Source organism: Colletotrichum destructivum, chromosome 1 (assembly GCF_034447905.1).
Source record: "Colletotrichum destructivum chromosome 1, complete sequence".
Classification (NCBI taxonomy): Eukaryota; Fungi; Ascomycota; class Sordariomycetes; order Glomerellales; family Glomerellaceae; genus Colletotrichum; species Colletotrichum destructivum.
This window is the reverse complement of record NC_085896.1, coordinates 5,986,982-6,012,421: the sequence shown is the minus strand read 5'-3', so window position 1 is coordinate 6,012,421 and position 25,440 is coordinate 5,986,982. Positions and strand designations below refer to the sequence as shown.

The window sequence follows — 25,440 nt, the reverse complement described above, 5'->3', positions numbered from 1 at the left end:
AGAGCAGGCCAAGCAAGGCAAGGGGGAAACGAGGGTTGACTAAGACCAAGGTGAGAAGCGGGAATGGCTGTGGCGTCCAATGGCGGACTGTGTGGGTAGCCTGTAAGCTGCAGGCTGCAGCAGAGTTGCCAAAGGGCGACAAGAGGGCGACAAGAGGGCGACGACAAGAGGGCGTCGGGGACACCAAGCAGATGTCCAGTCTGCTGTCTGCAGCTCTTCATTGACGAGTGAGAGGGAAGCAAAGCAAGAGGAGGAGCGACGTGGAGTCGAACGGTTGGGGTGCATCAGCAAGGGTGAAGTCAAAAGCCATGACGAGAGTCAGATACCTGGTTCCACAGAGTCCCCGTGGATGATGGTGGATGATGGAGTAGAGTTGCACCAGTACCCGCGCGCAGTCTTGGGATCATTAGAGTTCTATTCATTATTAGAAGCGTAGTTGTATGTAGTCATTATCATATCCGCTGATGCCAATCGACTGGTCTATCAGGCGCGCCCTGTCCTGTATTCATCCATCAATCCATCATGGAGGAGTTTGAGTAACTCCGCCTTCCAAAACCCCCCCCCTCCTTGTGAATTCCTTCTTTCTCTCTTTCTCCCATCTTCACCCGAAGATCCGAAAACAGAATGCCACGCCAAGAGATACGAAACTCTTGCCCAAAGCGCCGTGCAGATAAACGCCATTTTAAACTTTTCCGCTGTTGGACGCCCGTTTGCCCCCAGAAACGAGTTGAGAGTGAGTGAGAGACCGAGCGTTGTGTGTGTGTCGGTGGGTGGGTGTGTCGAAGGTGAGTGAGAGTAAGTGAGACGTCAATGTCACTCGGTGAAAAGCGTTAGACCAGGACGAAGGTCCCCTTTGTCTGACCACACTTTTTTTCCTCCCTTCCCTCGTCTTTCCCCCAACAGAATGGGAAATGGGACTTTTTTTTTTTTTCAACGGCGAGGAAATGGAGCAATCAAAAGCAACGGTGGCTGCAGCCGACCCGTGGGATTGATCCCTCGAAGAACGAGTCCGAAAACAGACGAGTGTCGGAACGACGCCCATCCACCCCCTCATTTCGGTGGGCATCCGAGCTAGACATCGTCCGCTCGCAGCAGCGCCTTGACCTCCAGGGCCTCGTCGACGATGAGCGCCCAGGTGTCGAGGATATAGTCGCGCAGCTCCATGAGCACCATGACCGCATACGCCGCCGTCATCATGGAGAGACAGTAGAACGCCTAGACCCATCATCAGTCAGTTAGTCTCAACAATGTTGCCTTTTGGTTTTATTTCATTTAAGATTTTTGGTTTGGCTCCGGATGCATCATTCATTTTGAAGAGATGAAAGCGCATACCCGAGCTGAGACAAAACGGACGGAAGAGGGAAGAGAAGAATGATGTCATAAAACAAACTTACCGACACAAGACCCAAATCTCCCCATCGCACCACAGCCAACTCGCCCAGGCCGTAGAGACCGTCGATGCCGGAAGCACCGCCCGCCATCGCTCCGGCGGCCGGCCTGCTGCTGTGCACCACCCGCAACTCCTCGACGCTGCGGAGCCCGTCGGGGACGCTCTGGAACCCGTAGTAGAACATGCCCATCGCGACCGGCATGGGCAGCGCATGGTAGGCCCAGCACAGGCTGGTGAAGACGCCCCTCACGAAGAGGCCGACTAGCTCCCTGGGCGGTCTCGTGAGATCCAGGACGCCCCTCAGGAAGAAGTCGAAAACCACGGCAACCAACGTCGCCAGGGGGTGCAAGGGCTGCGGTTGTCGTGTTGCTTGTTTTTGTTGCTGTTGTTGCCGGGCCACCGCTGACGACCGCCTCGACGAGGATGAAGACGAAGACGAAGACGAGGGCTTGGTTGGCTTAACTTGGAGGCGGGTGGATGAGAGTTGCGGAGAGGCGAGGGCGGAGAGCCTCGGAGCCGGGTTGTAGAAGTGATGTTGTTGGTAGTGGTAGTTGTGCGGCCCCGAGAGGCCGGCACTCATCATGGCCTTTTGCGTTACGGTCCCCGTTGACATGGTATCGACGGGAGGAGGCGGACCCGGAGATGTAGAAAGGATGGAATAGTTGATGGAAGAAATGATGGGAGGAAAAAAAGGCGAAAGCAAGACACCTCTAGTCTTGGACGATCTGAAGGGGGGGGCGGGCGAGCGGGCAGACTGGCGGGCTGGCGGGCTGGCGGTGTCCAGGTGAAGGGGTCCAGGTGAAGGGGTCCAGGTGAAGGGGCCCAAGATATAAGTCGGTGAGAGTATATGTAGGTGAAGTGATCTGAGAGGTAGCAGAGACCCGAGCGAGCTACAACAACGACATGGGGAGGTGGGTGTTGGGTGTTGGGTGGTGGTGGTGGTGCTCGAGCTTTATGACAAGCAGGGCAGCAAGAGCAAGGGCAGGGGAAAGACGCAAAGAAGAAACACCAGGAGAGAGAGACAGAAGGCAGGGCAGGTTGAGAGCCTGTATAGCGTTTGCGTTGCCTTAGCGCTGGCTGCTAGCGACGCACCGTTCGCGACGACACCGTCCTTATGCAGTCAGTGTAGGCCTTTTAGTGCTGGGAAGTTCTGGTGGTGGTGGGGGGGGTCGTCGATCGCGCTGTTCGAGATGAGGTGAGGGAGCGTCGAAAAGGCAATGTCTCTCTGCCAGAATGTTTGTTAGTCAGTCAGCCAGTCCATGCCTGTCTGATTCAGTGGTGGTGTTGGTGTTGATGGTATTGGTGTTGATAAGGTGAGGCACCTCAACGTCGTTTTCGGTCACCGACCGAAACCATCACTTACACAGGTACATACATGGCATGCCAGATGCTGCAATGCAAGTAAGCAAGCTTGCTGCGCGCACACGCTAGAATGAGGGCCGATGGACGAAGTGTCCGAATCCGACGGGCTGGGGGGGATCACGAAAACAAAACGGAAAACAACAAGTGGGTGAGCAATTTGGAAGATGGACAATATCGACATCGGCACGCAGAGGAAATGTCATCGCCTTGTAGAATTGAAATTGGCTCTCATCAATTCTCTCTTCTCATCCTCATCCTTCTCTTCGTCCTCTACTACCGACCCCTGGCTACACCGGGTCCCTTGATCCTCGGTGTGAGCGCGAATGTTTGTGTGCATGAAAAAAAAATCCTCCTGATCTAAAGTAGTCTACCACCCCATAGCCTAGACAAACGGCTGGAATGTTGTCTCTCAACACCACGCCAAATCGAAATAAAAAGAAGCCCCCCCCCCTTGTCCCCTATGCAACCCTACCCCAGGACGGACGGACGTTATGCAAAGGTGAGGAGCTATGGTATCTATGTGTCGTCCATGCAGTTATGCATGCATAGCAAAAGAAGAAGCAAAAAAAAAAAAAAAAAAAGCAAGAGAGAGCGAGAGTGACAAGGGAAAAAGGCCAGAATGTGGTACTATCGCAATGACACATGAGACAGACGCCTTTCCAACCCATGTTTTCCCACGTTCCAATTATAAATCGTCCTCCTTCGTTTCTCCGTTCGGGGGCCCAAACTGTAGTTGAGAGAAAGCCCCCCCCCGTCATGTCTTTTTTGGTGTTGACGGACCACTCCCGGTTGGCTGATTCGCGCGCCTCTTCTCCTCACGGGCACGCCACTTTGAGGCTAATTTTTCGCATCCGACCGCTCCGTCTCAACCCGGCGCTGTCTTCCCCTTCCCCGGCATCTTGGTCCGCAGCTCCGCGGTGCCTGTTTCCACTCCTGTCGTCTTCGAGCGCCTCGGATAGTCCTCCGGTAGGTCTCTTGCGACCGCGGATGCGCGCCTCGTCGTCTCGTCCCAGGAACCGGTGAATGATGCGGTGGTCGAGGATGCGCTCCTCTTTGTCGCGAGGCCCAGCCCTCTCCGTCTTGGGCCAGATGTAGCCGTAGAGCTTCGAGTGTCGCTCACAGCGCGGGCACGAACTCTTGGTGTAGTATGCATTCTGCTGCACGAAGGCCGTCTCACAGTTCATGCAACGAACCCATGCCGTCTGCGGCTCAGAGAGCAGCAACGGCGTTAGAGTGTAATCGCCGGGCGTTCGGGTCTTTGCGGGAGGTGTCGTCTCCTTGATGAAGGTGCGTCGTTGATACTTGCGCTTCTTCCTCACACATGACGCTTCCGCCTGTTGCTGTGGTGGTGGCGGCGGCGACTGGCCGGCAGCCTCCTCCTCTTTCACCGTCTCATTGACCTTCGCACAGACTTGGATTTTATCAGTGATCGGCGCAGGATTCTCCATCGACTCCACTGCCTCGACCTTCAACGTCTGCACACTGTCGGGGCTGCGGTTGCCCGGTATGTCTTGTTCAGTTGACAGCACGGCCTCAACCTTTGACGTTTGCGAAATGCACTCTTGTTGGGGGTACTCGAGCGGCTCCGTTGCTGAGAGCATCCTGCCAACCTGCATCGACACCAAACCGCTTCTGCCTGAAATCGTCGTTGCGCCTGCATCTGACATGGCCGTCGGTCTCGCGTCGGCGTTATCGCTCACGGCGGCTGCAATGCTCATACGACCCTGTCTCGTCGCGGCGGTAATGCTCGTTGAGTACGCTATGGCAGTCCATCCCGAGATGCCGCCCCTATTGTTTTTCGAGGGCGGAGATGGCGGATTGCACAGGGAGGAAATGGGGATCGACCTTGATGCCATGACAGATGCGGTTCGAATCGGAGCAGATGTTTCAGCAGACGTTGTACCTGTCGTATCGATCTGGACCTGCCGTTGCACGGAAAACGGCTCCGCCTTGGCCAGGACTTCCTCCGTGGACTCTTCGCTTTCCTCCTCCTTGACAAGCTCCGTCTTCTTTTGAGCCTGGGTCGGTTCCGGGGTGTCCTTCTCAGGCTCAGTGATGTCCGTCACTGAGCCGTCTTCGTTGGCACCGCTCGTCAACGACATGCTGCGCACCGAGCCAGAGGCCGAGGAGCCGTCTCTCGAGCTGACAAGGGCTTCTTCTGGAGGAACCGTGACTGCTTGTGTTGCTGAAACTTTTCGTCTCTTTGAAGGCGTGATGGGGGGCGTAACGAGAGAGTCAAAAGAGCGCTTCTGATCAGGCGATAAAAACTCGGACATGGCGGAGTCGACTGCCAGCGAGTCACGGCCAGGCTTACTAGCCCTCAGTCGAGACTTGGATACCCGAGGCCGTATGTCCGGTGTGACGGAAGGTGTCCGGGATGAAGGGGCGGCACTCTCGTCATCCCTCCTGCGCCGGCGCAAAGAATATCCGTCCATGACGGAGTCTTCGATGCTTTTCTTGACCCCGACTTCGCCTTCCGTCGGCGCCCAACCGTTGATGCACCGATTCTCGCATGTCCTACAGAGACATTCGCAGTTGTCTTCCCCAAAGTAGTTCTCTGCATATGTGACGGTAATCTCCTCCCCAACATCGATGTTCCTCGTAGCAATGATTTCGATCGTAGCCGAAGATGTCGTCATGAGCTTCGCATTGGCCCCGCAATCATGGTTCGCAAACCGGGCCGGGCCCATGAACAGGCTGGCGCATTTGTTCCTCGCGGATATAATGATGCTGAAGTCCTTTTTACGGGCCGTCATTTCCCGCTCCTCTTCGGGGGAGATGTTGACCTGGGTTCCGGCCAAGTACTTGATCGTCTCGTTCTTTCGGATGAAGCGTCGGGCAGTGATGGCAGCCTCGTGTGACACAATCGTGTAGCGGTTCGTGGAATTGACCTCGAAGGGGCAGTCAGGAAGGTAGACCTGGGTGTAGCGGCGCATATGGCGCTTGAAGTCTTCCTTCGCCTTGTCCGTCTTGAGAGCGGCGAAGAACTTGCGGAAGCCATCTGTGGATAGTAGTTTGCGCTCGGCGGAATCGAGGTCCTTGTTGACGGCAATCTCGCTCTGGATGATCTGGGTTATGTCCTCTTCGCGCACACCTCGGGAAGGGTGGTACGAGTTCCGGTTCTTGGGGATCGTAGTCCAGTAGAAAGCCTGCAATGTGTCAGCTTCTTCTTGATCTTCTTTTCCAGCCTTCGAATGGCGAGGGCATGGCTGCCCAGCCGGACCGAGCACCGTACATGGTCAACCAACGCATCCGTGAGAAAATCGTCATACGAGGCAAGTTGTGCCAATGTCAGTGTCTGCTTCTGCTTCTGCTTCTTAACCGCGGCACCGGAGGGAGGCATCTTGGAATGATTCCCGTCGCAGCCGTCGCAGTTTCAGCCTCGGCGCAACGTTGAAGCAGCGGGTTTGCGGGCGACAGTGAGAAAAGGCTAAAAGAGCGTCGAAAGGAACCAGCGTCGGCGCACAGAACAAGGAGTGGAACAAGGAACCGGGATGGATGACGGTCGGACTCCGTTCGATAGCCGCGCACGCAAAGAGCGAGAGGGAAAAGAGGCGTCGATTATGGGTGAGAGAGCGAGCGCAAGTGACGGCTGGGTCAATATCTGTCGCTAGTGTCCGCCGAGGGTCTAGAGCAATGCAATTCGTTGGTGAGACTGGGCAGCAGGCTGATCCTCCGAGCAAGGCGAAATGGTTGGGTATGTGAAAGGGTCAGCTCAGGTCGAGTGTCGTCATATCTTCTGGCGCAAAGGGGTCGTAAACAAGCAACGAGGGAGTGGCTGGTCTCGGTAGGCGGGCGGTGGAGATTGAATGCGCAGGGCCGTGGATCATATGAGTGAGGCTAGCCGCCTGTCTGTTCGGTCTTTTGGCGCCAGTCAGGATCAAGGAGTGAATATGGGGAGCAAAATAGCTTCACCCACCGAAAGGGAAAGACCGGACAGACGAAGGCGAAGCAGTGACGGACAAGGAGGTTGAGAGTAAGGTAAGGTGAAGCGAGGCGAGGAGTGAAATGAGAACTAAAAGTGGATGAGGCGAGGTTCCGTTGGATGGGGTTTGCTTGAAAGAGAAAATGGGAAGCCGCCGTCCGTCAGTCCCGATTCAATTTGCTGCAGGCCAACCAAGAAGGACGGGTAACAATACGTCTCGGACTCGGGCTCAGGCTCAGGCTCAGGCTCAGGCTCAGGGCTCAAGGCAGTTCTAAACTTCCAGCTGACTTCCAGCAAATGATAGCAAACGAACAGACAGCTAATCTAGGGAAGGAAGGGAAAAGAGGCACAGTGTCCAGAGGCAGGGAAGTCAACAGACACAACACAGCAGAGGGAATCATTGAATTGGGCCTTCTTGAGGCTTGAGCCAACCAGAAGCCGTCAAAGTTGCTGGCTAGGCGATTTTCGTCCAAGTGGATCCCCCCAGCTGAGACGTCAAAACAGTCACACAGACCAGGTTGGCTGGATATGTCAGCCAATCAGATGCACGTCGTCTGATCGGGCTAAGCCTCAGCAGCCCAGCAACCAGACCAAGCTTGCCAATCTGTACCCCAAGCCAAGGCCCCACCAAAGGGGGGATCCCGGATATACATCCTGCCGTCCTTCCGAGTAGTCGCGGAATTTCAACTTTGCAGTTCCACCTTTCGAGATAGCATCAGCGACAGTGACCAGCTAGGGGAGATCTGGTAATCCACAGCCCACTCACTCGCTACCTATTTCTCGTCGCCAAGATGATTCAACTGAAGGTCTGTTGCCTCGGGTGAGACAAATGCATGCGAAACATCCGGTACTGACTCAATTCCTAGACGGTGCTGCAATGCATCGACAACTCAGGCGCCGCAATGGTCGAGTGCGCCATGGTTGTCGGCCAAAAGAAGCTCGCCCGCATCGGTATACCTCCGCCCCCACCAACGACCGACTTATCCATGTGCAACATCGAACTCGGTTTCTAACATGAGATACAACAGGTGACAGAATTGTCGTCGTCGTGCAGAAGCACCGCGGCGCCGGTGATGGCGGCATGGCTGGCTCCTCGGCCGCCAACAAGGTCAAGCGCGGCGACATGCGCCACGCCGTCGTCGTCCGCACCAAGCAGAAGACGCTCCGCCCCGATGGCAGCGTCATCCGGTTTGACGACAACGCCTGCGTCCTGATCAATAAGGCTGGCGACCCCGTCGGCTCGCGCATCAACGGTGTCGTCGGCGCCGAGCTGAGGAGGAAGAAGTGGAGCAAGATTCTTTCCATGGCGCCCATGCACGCATAGAACCATAAAAGGGGGCAGCTGTTGCTGGGTGGTGCAAGGGAAACGGGGGGGGGGCGAGCTGTGTAGGATGTTTGTACATGTACAGGAAAATCATCAAGAGTTCAGGAGTGTATTATATGAAAGCATGAGCCGGCGTTTTACCAAGGTTGGCAGTCGATACCAATCTCCATCAAACATAACACCATTCACATAGTAAAAGACATCGTCTCAGGCTCACGACGAGGGGCATGCGGTCAAGAAAGTAGTGCTGCCAGTTATAGGACAATATTTATTGTTGCATAGCTAAAAGACAAAAGCCGTGGCCTCCTTGGCCTTTTCCACACCCAGTTGGAAGCTCGAACGCCGTAAAAACTCCGTACAATGCAGTTTCTCCTCTTCCAACACACACACTCTTTGGGTATCGTCAAATGGTCGTGTCTTTTACTGGAAGATGTGACCGCAATCGCAGCAAACATAGAACAGTTTCTGCAGACAGGCAAGTTAGCCAACGATACCGTGTTTCGCGGAGGGAATAGACGGCGGCTTCAACATACCATACCCGTCTCGGCACTTCGCTGCTGAGACTGGAAGAAGACAGCCTCGCCGCCCTTGCAGACGGGGCATTCCTTGTTTGATCGTGGAAGCTAGATCCGAGCAAGATGCAGTGTCAGCCAGCTGATCACAAAGGAGGTCTCGAATCCAAAGTGGAAGCAAAAATTCCGTTGCAACAGCCAACCCAGCACCGTCGGGCGTGGGGGGGAAAGGAGGGTATCCAAAAGCCATTCGTGATTCCGGGGGATCGCGTCGCAAATGTCAAATCATCGGCTGACCGCCAGCTGGAAGGTCGGCCACGAGACGTTGCGGTTCGCCGTGTCGGGGCCCCGGGTAAGGGCGATACCCGCTAAGCCCAGGTTGATATCGTCCGAGGTGACCGACTCCTTCTCTTCGTCGTATTCGTCGAGCGCCTCATCTTCGGCCATATCCATCAGGTCGTCCCACGTGATCTCCGTCTTCTTGCTCTGGGAATCGGCGGGTTGGACAACGACGGCCGAGACGTTGAAGTCGTCGGACGGGTTGCCGCAGCCAGTGCACAAGATGGCATGGCCGCACCCGATGCAAACAACAGGGGCAAGAACACACTGGGAATCACCTACGGTAGGATCTGAGCCCACATCCTGGGTCACACCAGCCGTCTCGCCGGCAGCGTTGTTCATGACGTTGCGGAAGACGCAAGTCGACTGGGCTTCCTCGGTGAACTGGCAGGTTCGGCAGGTGAATTGAAGACGGTGCGTCTCCTCGTCCTCCTTGGGGTAGAGCATGTTGGAGCATTCGGAGCAGAAGCGAAAGGTGATTTGTTCGAGCTTCTTGTTCGCCGACTCGTCCTGGGAGGTGGTAGACATGGGGGTAGCCATCGTGCCGGTCGGTCGCGAAGCGGTTTAGGAGTTGTAGAAAGATTTTTCTTTTCTTTTTCTTTTTCCTTGATAGAATACTATTATCGTTTCGATAGACTGTGTCGCGTAGGGGATGTTGACCAAAATCGAGGTTTCTTGTGCGTCAGGAGAAGAATGGCGCAATGTGGTGTTGTTGCGAAGATGAGGCAGCAGCAGTTGCAAAAGTCAAGTGCAGCACAGATCCAAATATGAAAGTGGAAGGAGGGCGGTAGGTAGCGCACGGCTTTGAGGCGGCGGCGGAAAAGGTGGGGCGTTCGGTCGCCAGCCGCTGATTCACCGAACCGATTTGCAGGTGAGTCACTGAGGAATTAAGGTATTGCGATCTGAAGGATGGCCCAGACGTGGTAGAACGGCAATTGAGGAAGTCCTGACTAGAATACTTACACCAAGAGGATGGCCATGTGGTTTGCTTCCAATGCTGTCTATTTGTGGCCTCAAATCAATAGGTTAGTCACACAGTTTTGGCCTCATGCACAGTTGCCTCACTAGATGCCCAAGGTAGCATTTACGTCCGCAATAGAGGATGGATATTTTTTTGATGATTGAACTGGCGGGACAATCTATCCAGGTCCGCTCAGGAATCACATTGTCAGTTTGGTGAGGCTTATTGGCACCGTCGGTTCTCAGGCATATTCGCTGACTGCACTTGAGGACAGCCAAGTTCATGCAGTTGCGCTGACCTCGAAAGGCATGGTCCATTAGCATTCTGGTCCTTGTACTTGTACAGAGTACAGTCGGAGAAATCCTGGAAGAAAACAGGCGTGATCAGACGGATCGACAGGGCTGGGATGGGAAACCTTGGGACTGAACGACAAGTGACAATCTTCGACTCGCTCGGCGGGCTTCGAAACAGAGCCCGCCATCTTGCAACAGGTACAAGGTCGAGGGCAAAGGGCAAAAGGCGAATGACAGGCTGACAAAGCAGGTACAGGACCCGTCTTTTGAGTTCCACGTGACGCAGCTGCGAGTTAAGCGGGTACCTGAGCATTATTAGCACGATGATTGAACTCCTCTTTCCAGCGCTTCCCTCCCCCTGCAAGGCGGGGGACCGCAACAAACAGCTGGCAGGGAAACACAAAAGGAGGGGAAGAGGGATGGGCCCTCGTGTGTAGTCCCTGCCTGTTGCTCAATGCTAGAGGTCACCAGATACCCCCCGGCAACCCACCCCTCACTCTCCAGTGTCTCCACTGACGCTGGTTGGCCGCAGAAGCTTGCCCCCCCCGCTGTTCTTTTATTTTTTATTTTTCGCAGAGCAAAAGGAAACGAAGCGGCATCTGTCACCCCGGGCAGCCGCACGTCATCCTTCAGCTCCAGTTCAGTCCCCCCAAATCTCTCGTCCAATCTGTTAGCAGTTCGCCGCCCAAGGAACCTCTTGCTGCTGTTGTTCTTCTTCTTTTTCCTCCTCATCCTGTACCTCTACATTGATCATCCATCCACCATAGGTAGCACCGGATACGTCTGTCTGCATCACAAAACCTGGTTTAGTCTCGCCCAGTCACGTACAGCATAGCCCAGCCAAGCTCCGTCTGCCTGCTCGTACCTTTTACCCCGACGCCCACCCCATCGTATTCTTCAACCTTACTTCTTCCCCATCTTCCTCTGCTCTTGCGCTCCAGACCAGAACAGCAGCCCGGGACACGGTGACGACGTCGCTCTTCCCTCGTCAAATCTTGCCTTCAGAAGCACACTGCTTCTTACACTATACAACCCCAATCGAAACATTTTCGTCGCAATCGCTGCCACACACAACCACAATGGTAAGTAAGCACGGAGATGATCACTCAGCCGTAGCCTCAACCTCACCCTTAGGCCGTCGCATGCCGCTTCCCTCCTCCAGGCTGTTCTGCTGGGGCGTTGGCTTTACCCACCGAGACAACACCATTCCAGGCCGATAACTGACAAAACAATGTCCTCCAGGCTGATACCGGTCTCCCCTCGGGCTGGGAAGTGCGACACTCCAACTCCAAGAACCTCCCATACTACTTCAATGCTGCCGAAAAGGTCTCGCGCTGGGAGCCGCCCGCAGGAACCGACACGGAGAAGTTGAAGCACTACATGGCCACCCACCACAGCGCCGGCTCCGGCGCAAGGCCCCAGGCCGTCCCCGTCCCCGAGGGCAAGATCCGCGCCGCCCACCTGCTGGTCAAGCACAAGGACAGCCGTCGCCCCTCGAGCTGGAGAGAGGTGCGTTGTCAACTTGCCCCAAACCCCTCAGCGTAGTGTGTACCAGAGCTAATTCGCACGCCCCTGCAGTCCGAGATCTCTCGCAGCAAGGAAGACGCTCTCGAAATCATCAAGGCACACGAGGAGAAGATCAAGTCCGGTCAAATCTCCCTCGGTGAGCTCGCCCTGACCGAATCAGACTGCAGCAGCGCCCGTAAGAGAGGCGACCTGGGCTACTTCGGCAAGGGCGATATGCAAAAGGAGTTTGAGGATGCGGCTTTCGCCTTGAACCCTGGCGAGATCAGCACCGTTGTTGAGACGGCGAGCGGGTTGCACTTGATTGAAAGGTGGGCACCTTTCTTCCACGCGACATGATTTCATAACAAACCGCTAACAAGACATGGCAGACTGGAGTGAGACCGACCAGCGTAAATCGAAGAGTAGCATCACATGTATGCGAGGAAGCAAGCAAGCAAGGACTGGAAGGGGTTTTGAAAAGTTGAGCCGCGTCTGTTGACATGGCTTGCTTAGCCCGAGTCTGTGCTTGTCCCGCGCCCCATTAACATGCGATACCAGTCATGACTGTACACCAAAACAAAAAAATACCACGCGCATCTGACGATTCCATGAGCTGCTTAAGAACGAATGCCTCCATTGTCTATCTGCCAGTGAACCAAATGCTATGCTGCTGCTCTAGAGTTGCCGCTCGGTATCCAAAAACAAGAAACAAAAAAAACCCTAGTTACCGGCGACCTGCCAGTATCACGACTGCTCACTCGTTATCGTCAACAGAACGGTAGTAAACGGCTCAACCGCGGTGAAAACGACAGTCATGACCCCGAACACGATCATTGAAAGCGCCGCATACGGCGCGGCCCGGTTTTTTCTCTCGTAGAGGTACGACACGCCCATAGCTGCGCCATTGATTCCAATAACCGCTCCTACCGCGATCGTTAGCGCGTCGTCCCTGGTCGACGTGTTACCTTCGTCCTGTTGTTCCTCGTTCTGATCTTCTAGCCCCAACCTTGGCAGCACGTAGGGGTACATCAACTGACCCAGAATGCCATTGCTTACTACCAGCGCAGCATTTACAGACCTATTCCCATGGAGAGCGGCCATGGCCGGCCGCGCGAGTGCGAGCGTCGTGCTTCGCGCCGCAAAGGAGAGCGACTCTCCGCCACCGAGGCCGGTTTTGATTGCGATAACAACGGACAAGAAGACGTTGAGCGCTGCCATGCCGACAGAGATCAACACTACGGCCGCGCCGGCGCGGGACCAGATCTGCCGGCGGCATTCGAAAAGCTTGAAGCCCCAAACAACAATACCGCATTCGAGAATCGAGAGGGCCATATCGCCCGCGCCAAACCAAGTTCTCCCGCCTTCTCTGAGGGTCTGGTCTTCGACCGCGGCTGTCATGAGATCGGAGAGAGAATTGCCGCTGCTGAACAGGATGAGTTTTAGTTCGATCGGCAGGTTGTCTGCTGCGGCTTTGGCGCGAGTGTAGGCGACCATTGTGAGCGTCGTGAGGAGAACCGGATTAAGGAGCGTGACGGCTGTCGTCTTGAAGCCAGGGGAGTTGACGAAGAGATGGCTCCGGCTAAAACCGCGTTGCAGCCGCGTGCTGCTGACCCAGGTGAACCAGATCATGCAACCCTCCATCGCCCAGTCGCTACGAGTGGCGCTTGAGACGGGAATACCGACGACGAAGAGGAAAAAGAGTGCGAGGGCCATGGGGTAGCACTCCTTGACCCAGCTGCTCAACGTGTTATGTTCGCTCCTGGAGTCGTCCGGCCGCCGCAGAGCTGAAAACGATGGCCGGCTCGACAGTTCGCCCACGGCGTTCGGGGGCTGAATGGTAGTTGGGCAGTCGCTGTCGGTGAAATAAGCCGAGACGGTCCTCGATTCCGGGCCCAACCCCGCCTCTTTGTCGGTGTGGTATCCGGTCACCACGGTTCCGTTTAGGGTCGTTGTATCTGACGCCCTTCGGTTGATGGTTTGCGGTGGCGCCTCGGCGCGCGGCTGCGAAGCGGCGGCGGCTTCGGGCTGCCACGCCTGCTCGAGCTCGCTATTCGTGGAGCGGCGGAGGGAGAGAGGAGGGAGTCCGATGACTCCTGCCAGAATTCCCCAGGAAATGAAGAAGCCAAGAACCCAGAAGATGACGTTTGTGAAAACTCCCTCGTTCGTTAGTTCAGTCGGATGGGCTCAAAAGGTAATGTGAAGAAACTTACAGAAGTTTCCAATCACTCTTCCGATACCTTTACCAGCAAGAATCTGCTCCTTGGTTATGATGATGATGGGAACAGGGAAGCCGACGCCGAGGTTGCTGTTGATGAAATCGACCTGGCCGTGTTAGCATCGTGAAGCAGTCGGACGAGGGGACGGGATTCAGACGGACCTTGGACTTGATGTTGCGACGATAAAAGCCATCCGATCCCGGGCGGAGCTGCGAGATGGAGACCATGGACGCAAACACCAGAAGCATGCCCAAGATGGAAGACAGGAACTGGAGACCCGCCAGTCTCAGTGCCAGGGAGAGGCACCATATGAGCAGCTCACTGGCGATGTAGATAATGACGACCCAGAATAACTCACCCAAACGCCGGAGAACAGTACGCCCCCTGGCCCTCCATGCGTGTGTTTCGCTGTTGTTGTTCTTTCCGTCGTTGCTTCTCCGGGACATTCGCAATGGCACGTGTAGTGATATCTTAGGGACATGGTTTGTGAAATGTCTGAGACAGCGGTAGGTTGGGAGAGAAACAAGCTCGAAGCAAGCAGAGATGCTTGCGGCCATACTGTGGAAAAGAAATGGGGGGTCAGGGGACGGGGGCGTAGGTGAATAGGGTGACGGACACAAGAGTGTGTGTGAGTGGTGTACGACCGAAGACTGCCCAAGCCGATATAACGGCGACTTCTGAAGTGAAGCAATCACACGAAGGACAGAAAACAAGACAACATGAAATCTATGGAGACACAAAAAAAAAGGCTCATGCTTTCTCGGGTCGAGGTCGTACACGCCCGGTATATATCGACGAGATGAATCGAGAGGGAGAGAGAGAGCTCGCCGAAAGCTAGACGGCACCCTTCGCCATGACACGTCACTCACTAGCAGACTGCAATGTCGAAAGCCATGGTCGACGATCGTTGTTGGATATGCGGCATGGAATCCGAAGAGGGCAGTGGGGAGATGGTGTGTGTATTAGGCGTGGGGTCCACCAGGGCGATGTGGTGTGTGGGTTGGCATCACAAACGCTCTGCTGGCCGAGAGAACCGGGCGGTGATAAGTCACCGGTTCCCGTCGGGAAATGTGGCGAACACAAGGGGTCTGCGACTGCGAACGAGAAGAGGAACTCGTTCAGTCCTTAATGTCCTCCACCTACCGCGGAACGGATAAAGTATGCTCGACGAAGGGATCATACCATTGCGGGCACCGCAGGGGAGATGTCGCCTGTTGGTGATAACATGGACAGATCATGTCAGATATCACCGTGGGCGCGAATGCAAGCCTCATCTCTGTTTGGACTCGGGAGATCAAGCCAACCTGGACCAGAGCGTTGCGCATCTTCAACGAGCGCAGAGTATCCTACGGCCCCTCCATCCGGAGCGTGCCGGACGGGCTGGGTCTCTTTTGGTCGCGCCCGCAGTGGGTATTTCGACAGCTGAATTACGTCGAGAATATCCTTGATGCGCCCCTAAAATCAAGGCGTCTAAGTATTTGGTCAAGGGGGTCTGCATCTGTCAAAATTGACATGTGGGGGGGAATCTCGAGCCCAGGCCCAAACGCGCCTGAAGTGTCCCCTTGGTCCGATGGGCCGTCTGCACGTAGCCTGACGGATTGACGGCAGAGCGGCCCCGGCTACAAACGACATCCAGAACGGTACGGGGCATGTTGGTTGTCGTCAGCTGTTTAGTGGTGTCTTTTGCTAAATATGTATAGTTGGTTCCTTGCAGAAGCCTCCAACCGCATGATGCCGTGCAGGAAGGGGATGGGGGGGGGGGGCCTGTTGGCCTTTGATCTTTCTTGGGTGGGTGAGGGGAGGAGACATCTTCTGGCTCTGGGGTCAGGACGGGAGGACGGGAAGTTGCTGTTGGCTTTCATTCATCGGGTATGCATTCAGGCGTATGTAAATGTGTAGTGTGTATCATGGTCCCTCCAGGATGAGGATGGAACGTTGAAGGTGGTTGTGTAAGTCTTCCAGACGTAAGACATGGAGCGGAGAGAATGCCTCAAGGTACGTACTGGTCATGACAAGGAGCCGGCCGGTGCGGTGCAGACGGAGAGGCGGACGGGGGCGCAAAGGGGACCGTGCAGGCGGGAAGGCATCGGGACACACAGTGTGGTTGGTTGGCTGGATTAGTTAGTGGAGACGGATTCTCTAATTGGCTTAGTCACATCGTCCCGTTGGTCGAGTGGATTTCTGTCGTTTCCAATTCTGTTTGCACCGTCACCGTCACCGTCACTTTCACCTTCGCCTCCTTCACATCCTCTTGCTTATTCAATACATCCCAATGAAGCTCTCACACTTGACTGGCTGACTTACAGACAGTCTGATTGAGTCTCATATCCTACCAGAACCCTGAACCCTTGACCCCTTGAGAAAGCGCAGCAGCCAGCGGACCGTCCCGCAACTCTCTCTTCCTAAAAACAGCCAAAGCAACCCGAGCCGAGACGCGAGTACACGAGACACGACCTCAAGCCGAATCTGGCTTGCCAACGGTTGTACCACAACGGCGGTGTGTGTGCGCGCGCGTGTGTGCGTGTCCTAACTGAAGCTCCTCAATATCACCGCCGTAACTTGGCTACACCGAACGAAGGCCGGAACCTGGGACGCTTTCTGTACTTCACGACTCTTTGCTAGCCTCTGCGCGGTGGATGTAATTCGTGGACCGCGTCACAAACTCATCCGGTTCCCGTCATTGGACGACGACATCCCGTGTGTTTTGCTACATCCGCTCCCTAAGGAAACGAAACACCGCCCACCCCATCCGCCACCACCCCTTCTTCCCTCCCTCGCTCCAGTGTTCACCAGGAAGTCGAGGCTGAAGCTATAGCCGTCCCGGATCAGACGCCAAGACACGGCCTGTCCTTCGTTACTTCGGAACTTGGTTCACGTGCGGCACCTGGAGTTTAAACCTGTTTTTCTTCTTCATTTCGAACACGAGGTGCTACCTAAAGGAGAAAGAATCAACCTCGCCTCTGGTTGTTTTCCTCTGTTTGAACACACCTTTGCAGCGTTCTCGCCATTCATTCCGTACCCATACCCGCACCCGTCCGCAGATATGGATGTCTCAAGCCTGGAGAGCATCATACGAGGCTATGGTATCGCCATCGACAGACGCACCCTGCAGGCAGCCCTCGACGATCCTGAGCACGGCACCGCATTCGCCGAATGGGCCCGCCTTCATCTCGGTCCTGATAACCTCTTATCCAGAGACGAGCTGGCCCTGTAAGTACCCTCACGGCTGGCCGTCGCACACCCGGGGAATCATGTCTCACATCAGGCGTTTCCAGCTATGCAAGCCTCGACAAGTCCGGCCAAGTGGACAAGCTGGTCGCGTCGCAAGACTTGGCCGCCGTCCAAGCTCTCAGCGAGCGCGAGATTCAGACCGCCATTGACGAGCTCAACCGGTCCACAGCCGCGATTGTAAAGCAAACCGAGACTCTGAAGCAGCAGCAGGATGCGCTGGCGAAGCTGGTCAAGACCAACGCCAAGGTCGAAGAGGATCGCTCCGATCTTGTCTTCCAGCGGAATCAAAAACACGATTCTGATCGTAAGAAGATGATGACGTCGGTGTGTACCGCTGCCTCCTCCGCACAAACACACTGAGTGAGTGTGTCGGTCACTAATCATGAGCCCAGGTTGAAGAGTTGTCTCAAACCCTTGAATACAGAGCATCAGACATTGAGCAGCAGTCCAAGGTCTCTGGAAATGGTCTGCAACAGACGCTGGACAGCTTGTTGCATTCCGATGACAAGCTCTTGCTCAGCTTGCGCAAGCTAGGCCTCGAACTCGAGACGGAAGACCCCGAGGACCGCGAAAACGTCGAAAAGCTTCGGGAGATCTGCATGAGGTACGTGACCCTCCATCAGACAACTTGCTTCCGAGACATGTCACTCACCTCGTCACAGATTGATCAAGTACACAGTTGAAACGGTGCGCACAAAGCTGGACCGCCTCTACCTTGAGGCGCTAAGCTCCGCCCACCATAACGGCGTGACCTCGCACCCGTCGGACGATGTCAAAACCTCGCAGGAGGAGCTCGAGTCCCTCTACACCGAGATCCTTCCTGTGGCCCAGATGTCGGTCGAGCAACAATACCTCGAACCCGCTCTCAAGTCGCTGTCCAGCAAGAACGGACAATCTCTTCATCGCTCGGCTGCAGCTGTTGTTTACGTACGTCATCCCCCCAGGGTCCCCTCGTAGAGACGAGGTTCAATGTCTAACATGGTCAGATTGACGAGTGCCTGGATTATCTCCTCGACCACATCGAGCGGCTTTCGGCCCGCATCGAGGCGTTCCAGTCACACCAGACGGCTACAACAAACCTCCTCGCTACCGCCCGCGCGGAGCTCGCCGCCCAAGCCTCAACCCCCAAGAAGACGCCTGCCCAGGACCTCGTCTCCCCCGTCCGCCGCCGTAACACCGGGCCCGGATCCCCCTCTCGCAACCGCTCCAACACGGCCCACCGCCGCCGCTCCTCCGGCCTGGATGAGCCGCCCCTTGAGACCCTCTTCCGTACCCTCGCCGTTGCGTTCCCCGAGGACGCCATGGATGGCGCCCGTCAGACGGCGGCGCTCTCGACGACCCTCGCCGAACGACAAGCCAAGGCGCGCGACGTGGCGCGCAACACGCAGGAAGCGCTCGAGGGCGCCGCCGCGTCTCGACTCGCAGACGCCAAGCTGGCAGTGCAGCTGCTACGGGACAGCTTGCTGGCCGAGAGCCCCTTTGGGGACGTGCGGCTCGTGGACGAGGGGATCGAGGCTTCCATCGCCGTGCTGGGGCAGGAGGTCGAGAAGGTCAAGGAGAGGATCGAGAGGGTCGATGCTGGCAAGGCGAGACAGAGGAGTGAGAGGAGGAGGGAGATTCTCGAGCGATGGGGCCGGTGATTGGGGTCGCTGCCGGGGCTGCTTAGGCGCATTAACTTACTCCATCTGCATCATCTCGGAATAGAAATTCCCAGTGGTCCACAAAGCTCCCGAGCGAAGAATGTCTCCGGTTCTGTCACATAAGCATCCGAAATCGGTCGTCCCTCGAACCCATCTTCATCTCATCCCACAACCAAGAACCCGTTCCCTCGTTACGTGATGGATTCTCCACGGAGTCGTGTATTTCAAAGCCAGTTCGAACGCTGGCTGCTCTTGCCCGTACCTCACACAGCGTTACCCCTCAAATGTCTTCCCTCATAGACTTGTTTTTATAAATATAATGCCATTTGGCTCCACGCCAATGTTGGAGGTGCCAAGCTCCGTATGGCATGGTTTTAGTGAAGTATGATTCCGGGGGGAATTGAGGAACTACGGGGATCGAGCTGGAGACGCAAATAAAGTTTCCCCGTTAGTTGCGGGGTGGGTGGGTTAGGCACTCTCCCCTCTGATCAGCGGCGGCAGTTGGAAGCGCCTTTTGTCTTGGCACGTTGTGATCCGTCGTTCTCGTTTCTGGGGGAATGGCGGCTTCTTGTGGCTGTTATGATGGGCGTCACGAACAGGTCGACGTTCCTCACAGTAACGGCACATTTCGAACAAAGACTGTTTCCGGAGGTTCGATAATGTCAGAAAGCTTGCAACACACCGGTTTTGATATTCTGTGGCAGCAAGGTCTTGCAGGTTAGGCGGGATTGGTATGGGAAACATAATACAGGGGTCAGCAATAGTCATGGCACAGAATGTGTACTTGTAGTGATGAAATCATATTGGTATCAATTCAAGTCCGTACCACCAACCCTATGCAAGGCTGGATTTGAACAACGGTGAAGGAACATTTGTCCGTTCCACGCATTAGGCGCCGGGGCCAGAGGACCCGACACACAAGAGAAAGTGAAGCTCATCGTCTCATACTTCGCCGTCTGGGTATATCTCTCGATCCCTCCTTCATCCCCTCATTAACGTGTGTGTGTGTAAGTTCAGATTCATGGGAACATGGTCTGTACATTGCAATGACGTGCTTGGGCGTAGGCCAGAGAAGGACCCTAGTAGGTCTTCTTCTCCTCATCCGAGCTGACAACCCGCTCGGTGCGGTTGGGCTGTTGGAAGTTGTAGAGAGGCTCCAGCTTGGCGTTGCGGTCAAACAAGACCCAGCGTCGGAAGAAGTAGGGGATGGCCTTCCTGATCTGGTAGCTGGCGAAGCGGCTGGTGGGCAGGGCGAAGACCCAGTCGAGCTCCTCAAGGGTGCGCTGCTTGGTCTCAGGCACCCAGAACAGGATCATGATGAAGGCCACGACGTTGAAGCCGGCGTACAGGCCGAACGCGCCGACGACTTGGAGTCGGTCGAGGATGAAGGGGAAGGTCATACCCAGGATGGCGGCCCAGAAAAGACAGGTGGCGACGGCGAAACCCATACCCATCTCGCGGTGAGACAGAGGGTAGACCTCGGCCGAGTAGGTGAAGGGCACGGGGCCCTCGCCGGGCGAGTAGAAGGCGCCGAACAAGTAGACGAAGAGGGACACCAGGGCGGTACGCGTGACACCGGGCGCGATCAGAGTACAGAGACCGGCCGCCAAGAGCGTCCAGGTCATCTGGGGGAAGGTGAACAGGAGCAGGGATCGCCGGCCAAAGGTGTCAATGGTCCAGAAAGCTGGGAAGGCGAAGATCCAGTTGACCATGCCGAAACCGAACGAGCCGAGAAGCGCTTGGAAGTCGCCCATGTTGGCGTCCTTGAAGATGGTGGTGGAGTAGAAGGCAATAATGTTGATACCTGCATGAGGGAGGAGTTGTTAAATTTCCGGCTTGGAGAGATGATGGGTCTCAGAGATGGGAGAGATGGGGTTTTCCGTAATCACTACTTACCGCACATCTGCTGAGCAATCATGACGGTGAAGGCTGCCAAGTTGGCGCGGCGGACACGAGGAATGGTGAAGAGTTCCTTGAAACGGCTGGCGTAGTTGCTCTTGCCCAGAACCAGGCTCTCAAGCTGCAGTTGGGCGTGGATAGCGTACATGTCGCGGGAGCATTGGATCGGGTTGTGTCGGAGCTGGATCATGGACTTCCAGGCGTCGTGGTAACGTCCCTTCTTCATGAGCCAACGGGGCGACTCAGGGCACAGGTAAATCAAGATGAGGAGGGGCACGGCGGGGAGGAAAGGGGCACCTGGGAGATTGGGGGTCAGTCGAGGTTCAGTTTACTTCACTCGGGGACCGTCCTCAACGTACCGAGCATGAGACGCCAGTTGTGGGGGGCATAGTAAACAGCCAGGTTGAAGGCAGTTCCAAGCGCGATGCCAAAGGCCGTCCACATTTGCCAGGACATGACAAGGGCACCACGGATGGACGGCGGGGAGTTCTCGGCGGCGTAGATGGGAACAGTCGAGGCCTTGGCACCCATACCGATTCCCATGAGAAGACGGTTGGCGAGTTGCTGTTGCCAGTTGTGGCTGAAGGCAGAACCGATGAGGGGCCAGATGCAGAAGTGAGCAGAAAAGAAGATGACGCCACGGCGACCGAAGTAGTGGTTGAGAGGATCGGACAGCCAGCAGCCACAGAGACTGATGATGCCCGTTAGCTTTACTACTCTTGCGAGAACATGAACAGCACTACTTACGCAGATCCCAAGTAAGGGCCAGCGTTCACGAGACCCAGGATGAGACGATCCCGAGTGCTGTTGGTATCGATGCCGTACTCCTTGGGGAAGAAGATGTTGGCGCCGTTGGTACCGGTCTGGTCCCATCCCTGGACGGCAGCGCCAATGGAGCAAGTGATGATGGTCAGGTAGAGCTTCTTAGGCAAGCGCCACTTGTGAGTGACCTCTTCTCGGAGCGCCGTGATCTCAGCCTCGTCAAGAGCCTCAGGGCCGCCGATGTTCTCGTAGTTCTCCGGGTCTTGGGCAACCAATGCGCCCTTGCGGAAGACGGCGATCTCTTCCTGGAGGCCATGCTCCTGGCAGAAGACTTCGACATCGCGCATGAGCTGGTCGTAACCGATTCCCTCGAGCGGGTTCTTAATCCTGAGCAGATGGTGTTAGGCACTTGGACATCCAACATGTTTCGAGCCAGCTTACTTGGCCTCGATGTTACGGCTCAGCTCGACAGGGTCGGGCTGGCCGGTGCCGTGCTCCTCGTGGTCTCCGGAGACAGTGGCGATCTTTTCACTGTGAGAGGGATAGAGTGTAAGTAAACGATGCCCGCGTCAAGAAAGGGCAGATGACAAAGGTACTTACCCCTGAGGGTGGACCTTGTCAGCCATGATGGCGATGGGAGTAGGCAGCGTCTATAGCGCCTTGCTCTTATAAGAGTGCTTTCAGTTGACGCGACGAGACTGGTGATTGTGTGACGACGTCTGGTGTGGCTTCACAAGTTATTGGAAGCACGGCGCATCTACAGAGCAACAGTCAACAGGAGAGGTCGGCAAGGGCATGTGTCATGAGGAGTTCATGGATCTTTATAGTTTCTCACCCGTCCCCTGCCCGCCGTCCCCTTGGGATACATAGTTGAAAGCAGCCGATGATCTTCTCCCAGAAACTCGAGAAGCTGTCTTCTTGGCGTCCCCGCACACACTCCCATAAGCTTCGAGTCCTTGGAGTTGGTCCTGCCAAACGCGAAAAAGACTGCTCGAGATGGACGTGGAAACCAAGCTGGCGGCCCATACTGCCCCACGCGCGAAGACCGGGGGGGGGGACTTCGTTTACGAGTCTGGTATTCTGGACGGACAAGGGGCTTGTTGAGCCCAAGAATGGGCTTCCCAGCAGGGGTTCAACTGGGTGCCGTGTGTGAGAGAAAGAGAGAGAGCTTGGCAGCTTTAGATACTCGTAGATGGTTGCTTTTCCCTCTTTGCCTGCCTGCCTGCAGCCCGCTCGTGTCGACGAGGATTTGCGCTCAGGGCAGGGGTGGCGACGAATCCATGGGAGTGGAGTTGTGGGCCGAGTCCAGGATAACAATGTCAAAGTAGACGAACGAAGGTAACAGTTAGGACTGTTCAGGTGACATATGCGTAGGTTCCTTGTCGATGCCGCGTCTCGATGCCTCAGAATGTAACCGTGCAGAAGGATTCAAGGCATCTGAGTCGTTCATCCAGTCGCACCCGTCCCGCAATGGTGAGAAGCTATCGTGAGAGCCAAGCGCTTAGCGCATTCATTAACTTTCGCCCGCCATGGAGCGCCATGGAGTGCCACGGACACTCACACACAACCCAGACATGCCCAGCGCGGGGGGGGGGGGGGGGAGAGAGACACCAAGCAGGGACAGGAAGGGCTCCAAGCTCGATCGTCGAGGCTTTGCGTTCTTTGTGTCCACAAAGTGCCCCCGCCGAGAGCGCTACTGACCATACGGATAAGCCTGAAGGCTTGTGTGGGTTTTGATGAGCTTGAACCGACTTGACAAGTCTTGGGGCAACACAGGAGGATTTCTATCCCTTGCTCAAGTGTGTTACTGCCCATCTGTGTAACAGGATTGCAAGGCTCAATATAAAAAACGACTATACCGCATTGAAAACAGGCTGCCTCTCACCCATGCTCGGCAGCGAGTTGCCCCCCATCCGTATCCAGGGTACCGCTGTGTTCTCTGGCAAGGCTTGTCCTACGTCATTCGGAGAGAAGGGAGGGAGGGCAATCTGCAAGCAGAGCAGGAAAAGACCCACGGCAATGGGAGGCCGCCATTGGCCTGATGGGACTGGCATTGTGACGGTCTTGTTCTTTTTGTCCCTAGGAGATTTGTGGTGTCGGACCGACATCGTAGGCGGACTGCCGAGCCCAAGAAGCCTGGATAATAAGCTGCATCCGAGCGGGCGAGAGAGTCTATGGACCATTTGGGGGGAGGGGGAAGCGGAGTAGTGGCCGGGGGAGGGCGGAGTGTGGCGGTCGGGGTTCCTTGCGGGGTATTATTCTTGGAGATTTTGGATTCTTGGAGACTCATCAAACGGAAACCGAGAGCGATCAGAGTGTTCAGAATGAGGCTAAGGTACGTGACCAAAGTGGTCCCTCTTAAGATCGCACAGGTACACAATATGTAAAAGCAAATAAAAACAGATAGAAGACACATCAGAAGTGCTGCACCCAGCACTGAAAACAGTGGCTGATCAGAGTGAGGTTAACATCTGAAGGAGTCGAAGCCCGAGTCGAAGCCGTATTGTATTGGACAGAAGCAGAGATGTGAACGGGGCAACGGGTGGGCCGCTGCAGCGCTAATGAGTGAGACTGTATCAAACGGTTGGCTGACCCTGGTGCCATATGGAACGTTGCTGGTCCCGTCGACGAGTAAAAACCGGGCGCAGTTGGACCGTCCTCGGACGATGGATCTCGGGCAATGGGGGCGTCGGAGACAAGGCCTGGGAAACAGGAGGTTCTGATTCGGTTGCGAGATGCGATCCCAAGAGGGCTGGCCGGCATACGGCAGTGTCGGCGGCTGGGCGGCGGCGGGGTTACTTTGTAAAACTGAGATTTCAAGTGTTATTACTGTGCTGTATAGAGTTAGATGGAGGGGAGAGCCACGTTTGTTGGCGAAGAAAAGTTTGCAGGTGCAAGCGACATGGTCTTTAGTTTCGGGGTTGGACCCGCGATCTTCACAGGTCAAAATCAGATACGACGGCTCGATGGACAGACGTCCGTCCCGCAGCACTCTCGGAGATACTCGGTCGACTTGGCCGCCACCACCGCATCGCTATTGGCCGAGAGAGTGAAATACGGGACGTAACATGGCACACAGCCAAAGCTCGCGTGCTCGCGTGCTCTCTCGTTTACCTTTGCCTCTGTTTCATTGGACATGCAATGACTTCGGTAAGCCGGATGAGCCTTGCTTTGCGGATGTTCTCTCTCTCTCTCTCTCTCTCTCGGAGGGCAGAACAGAATAGTCGGTGACGGATCTGGATGCCTGGCAAACCCTAGACCAAGACGGTGCTTTCGTACCGTGTGAGACAGACTTGACTCAAGCCGAATATGCAGTGGCTCGAGCGGCACCACTTTTGAAAAAGAAAGGGGAAAAAAGGTCCAGTAATTCCCCTTGGGGATTTTGTGGGTTGGCGGCCAAGGTCGGGGAAGGACGTAAGGACACTGACAAGATACCAGGGAGCCCACCCTCGGTGGAGTTGTCGTAATTTGACTGTGACGAATCAGACATTGGTCGCATGCTGGGATGCACTCCCAACGTAGCAGGACTGAGATGGTTCGGACGGTGTCCGCGGCCAAGTAAACAGCCTGGGAACATCGGGGTCGTTACTGGTACTAGTAGGCGGTGTGCCGGTGTCATCTGAGTAGATAGAATCCAGAATTGTAGCGATGCATCTTCAATCTTGCATCTCCATGGCACCGGCGGAGGTGGCAGTGCAGTGCTGGTCGAGGGTCGAGGGTCGTCAAAATTGACAAGACAAGCCCTGTCCAATCGATCCTGTCTACGCCATTTGTTGGTTGGGCTGTGGGTGGGTGGCTTGCCGCATCTGCACTTGGTTCCATTTGTCTCACAATATTAGTGGTGGCTTGCGCGGGAGGATTTACCCGCAGAAGACGAGGTGACTGTGTCGCCGTGCCCTGCCCTGAGCAGTACGTATGTCACATGGCCGGTCCGTAGGCAATCTAACAACCAAACCAATCTGACTTCCTGTCAGGTAGCGAGAATGCCAGCGAGGCTCAAGGGTGGTCATCCTTCGGCCTTCGTCATGGCGGGGTGCGTCGTGATGGTTGGCGGGCACAGGCGCGGATTGGTTACGACGC

At 55.7% G+C, this 25,440-nt stretch overlaps 8 protein-coding genes across 8 annotated transcripts; 3 read left to right on the top strand and 5 right to left on the bottom strand.

The window, feature by feature from the left end:
* Positions 1-1,071: 1,071 nt before the first annotated feature.
* On the bottom strand, positions 1,072-2,003 carry CDEST_01834 (uncharacterized protein; the record flags this gene model as incomplete). The annotated part of the gene is made up of 2 exons (XM_062917993.1): positions 1,072-1,215; positions 1,395-2,003. 2 exons carry the CDS (start codon positions 2,001-2,003, stop codon positions 1,072-1,074), a joined length of 753 nt encoding a protein of 250 aa, XP_062774044.1.
* Positions 2,004-3,227: 1,224 nt separating this feature from the next.
* Positions 3,228-6,990, bottom strand: CDEST_01833 (Putative SET domain, histone-lysine N-methyltransferase domain, SET domain superfamily). Its single transcript, XM_062917992.1, has 2 exons — positions 5,988-6,990; positions 3,228-5,901 (listed from the first exon to the last, which is right to left on the bottom strand). Exons 1-2 carry the CDS (start codon positions 6,093-6,095, stop codon positions 3,568-3,570), a joined length of 2,442 nt encoding a protein of 813 aa, XP_062774043.1. The 5' UTR covers positions 6,096-6,990; the 3' UTR covers positions 3,228-3,567.
* Positions 6,991-7,372: 382 nt separating this feature from the next.
* On the top strand, positions 7,373-8,008 carry CDEST_01832 (Putative large ribosomal subunit protein uL14). The gene is made up of 3 exons (XM_062917991.1): positions 7,373-7,483; positions 7,544-7,628; positions 7,706-8,008. The coding sequence occupies exons 1-3, from the start codon at positions 7,469-7,471 to the stop codon at positions 7,999-8,001; spliced, it is 396 nt and encodes a 131-aa protein (XP_062774042.1). The 5' UTR covers positions 7,373-7,468; the 3' UTR covers positions 8,002-8,008.
* A 413-nt stretch (positions 8,009-8,421) lies between these two features.
* Positions 8,422-9,392, bottom strand: CDEST_01831 (Putative Zinc finger, TFIIS-type, DNA-directed RNA polymerase, M/15kDa subunit; the record flags this gene model as incomplete). The annotated part of the gene is made up of 3 exons (XM_062917990.1): positions 8,422-8,466; positions 8,535-8,624; positions 8,811-9,392. 3 exons carry the CDS (start codon positions 9,390-9,392, stop codon positions 8,422-8,424), a joined length of 717 nt encoding a protein of 238 aa, XP_062774041.1.
* Positions 9,393-10,731: 1,339 nt separating this feature from the next.
* On the top strand, positions 10,732-12,222 carry CDEST_01830 (Putative peptidyl-prolyl cis-trans isomerase, PpiC-type, WW domain, WW domain superfamily). Its single transcript, XM_062917989.1, has 4 exons — positions 10,732-11,188; positions 11,349-11,615; positions 11,685-11,941; positions 12,002-12,222. Exons 1-4 carry the CDS (start codon positions 11,186-11,188, stop codon positions 12,009-12,011), a joined length of 537 nt encoding a protein of 178 aa, XP_062774040.1. The 5' UTR covers positions 10,732-11,185; the 3' UTR covers positions 12,012-12,222.
* Positions 12,223-12,237: 15 nt separating this feature from the next.
* Positions 12,238-15,023, bottom strand: CDEST_01829 (Putative CidB/LrgB family protein). Its single transcript, XM_062917988.1, has 3 exons — positions 13,990-15,023; positions 13,823-13,934; positions 12,238-13,765 (listed from the first exon to the last, which is right to left on the bottom strand). Exons 1-3 carry the CDS (start codon positions 14,383-14,385, stop codon positions 12,357-12,359), a joined length of 1,917 nt encoding a protein of 638 aa, XP_062774039.1. The 5' UTR covers positions 14,386-15,023; the 3' UTR covers positions 12,238-12,356.
* A 1,035-nt stretch (positions 15,024-16,058) lies between these two features.
* On the top strand, positions 16,059-19,493 carry CDEST_01828 (uncharacterized protein). Its single transcript, XM_062917987.1, has 5 exons — positions 16,059-17,038; positions 17,104-17,383; positions 17,452-17,663; positions 17,722-17,986; positions 18,046-19,493. Exons 1-5 carry the CDS (start codon positions 16,872-16,874, stop codon positions 18,697-18,699), a joined length of 1,578 nt encoding a protein of 525 aa, XP_062774038.1. The 5' UTR covers positions 16,059-16,871; the 3' UTR covers positions 18,700-19,493.
* CDEST_01827 (Putative major facilitator, sugar transporter, major facilitator superfamily) lies at positions 19,480-22,193 on the bottom strand. The gene is made up of 6 exons (XM_062917986.1): positions 21,961-22,193; positions 21,802-21,891; positions 21,346-21,747; positions 20,958-21,289; positions 20,596-20,895; positions 19,480-20,503 (listed from the first exon to the last, which is right to left on the bottom strand). Exons 1-6 carry the CDS (start codon positions 21,984-21,986, stop codon positions 19,779-19,781), a joined length of 1,875 nt encoding a protein of 624 aa, XP_062774037.1. The 5' UTR covers positions 21,987-22,193; the 3' UTR covers positions 19,480-19,778.
* Between the last annotated feature and the right edge of the window lie 3,247 nt (positions 22,194-25,440).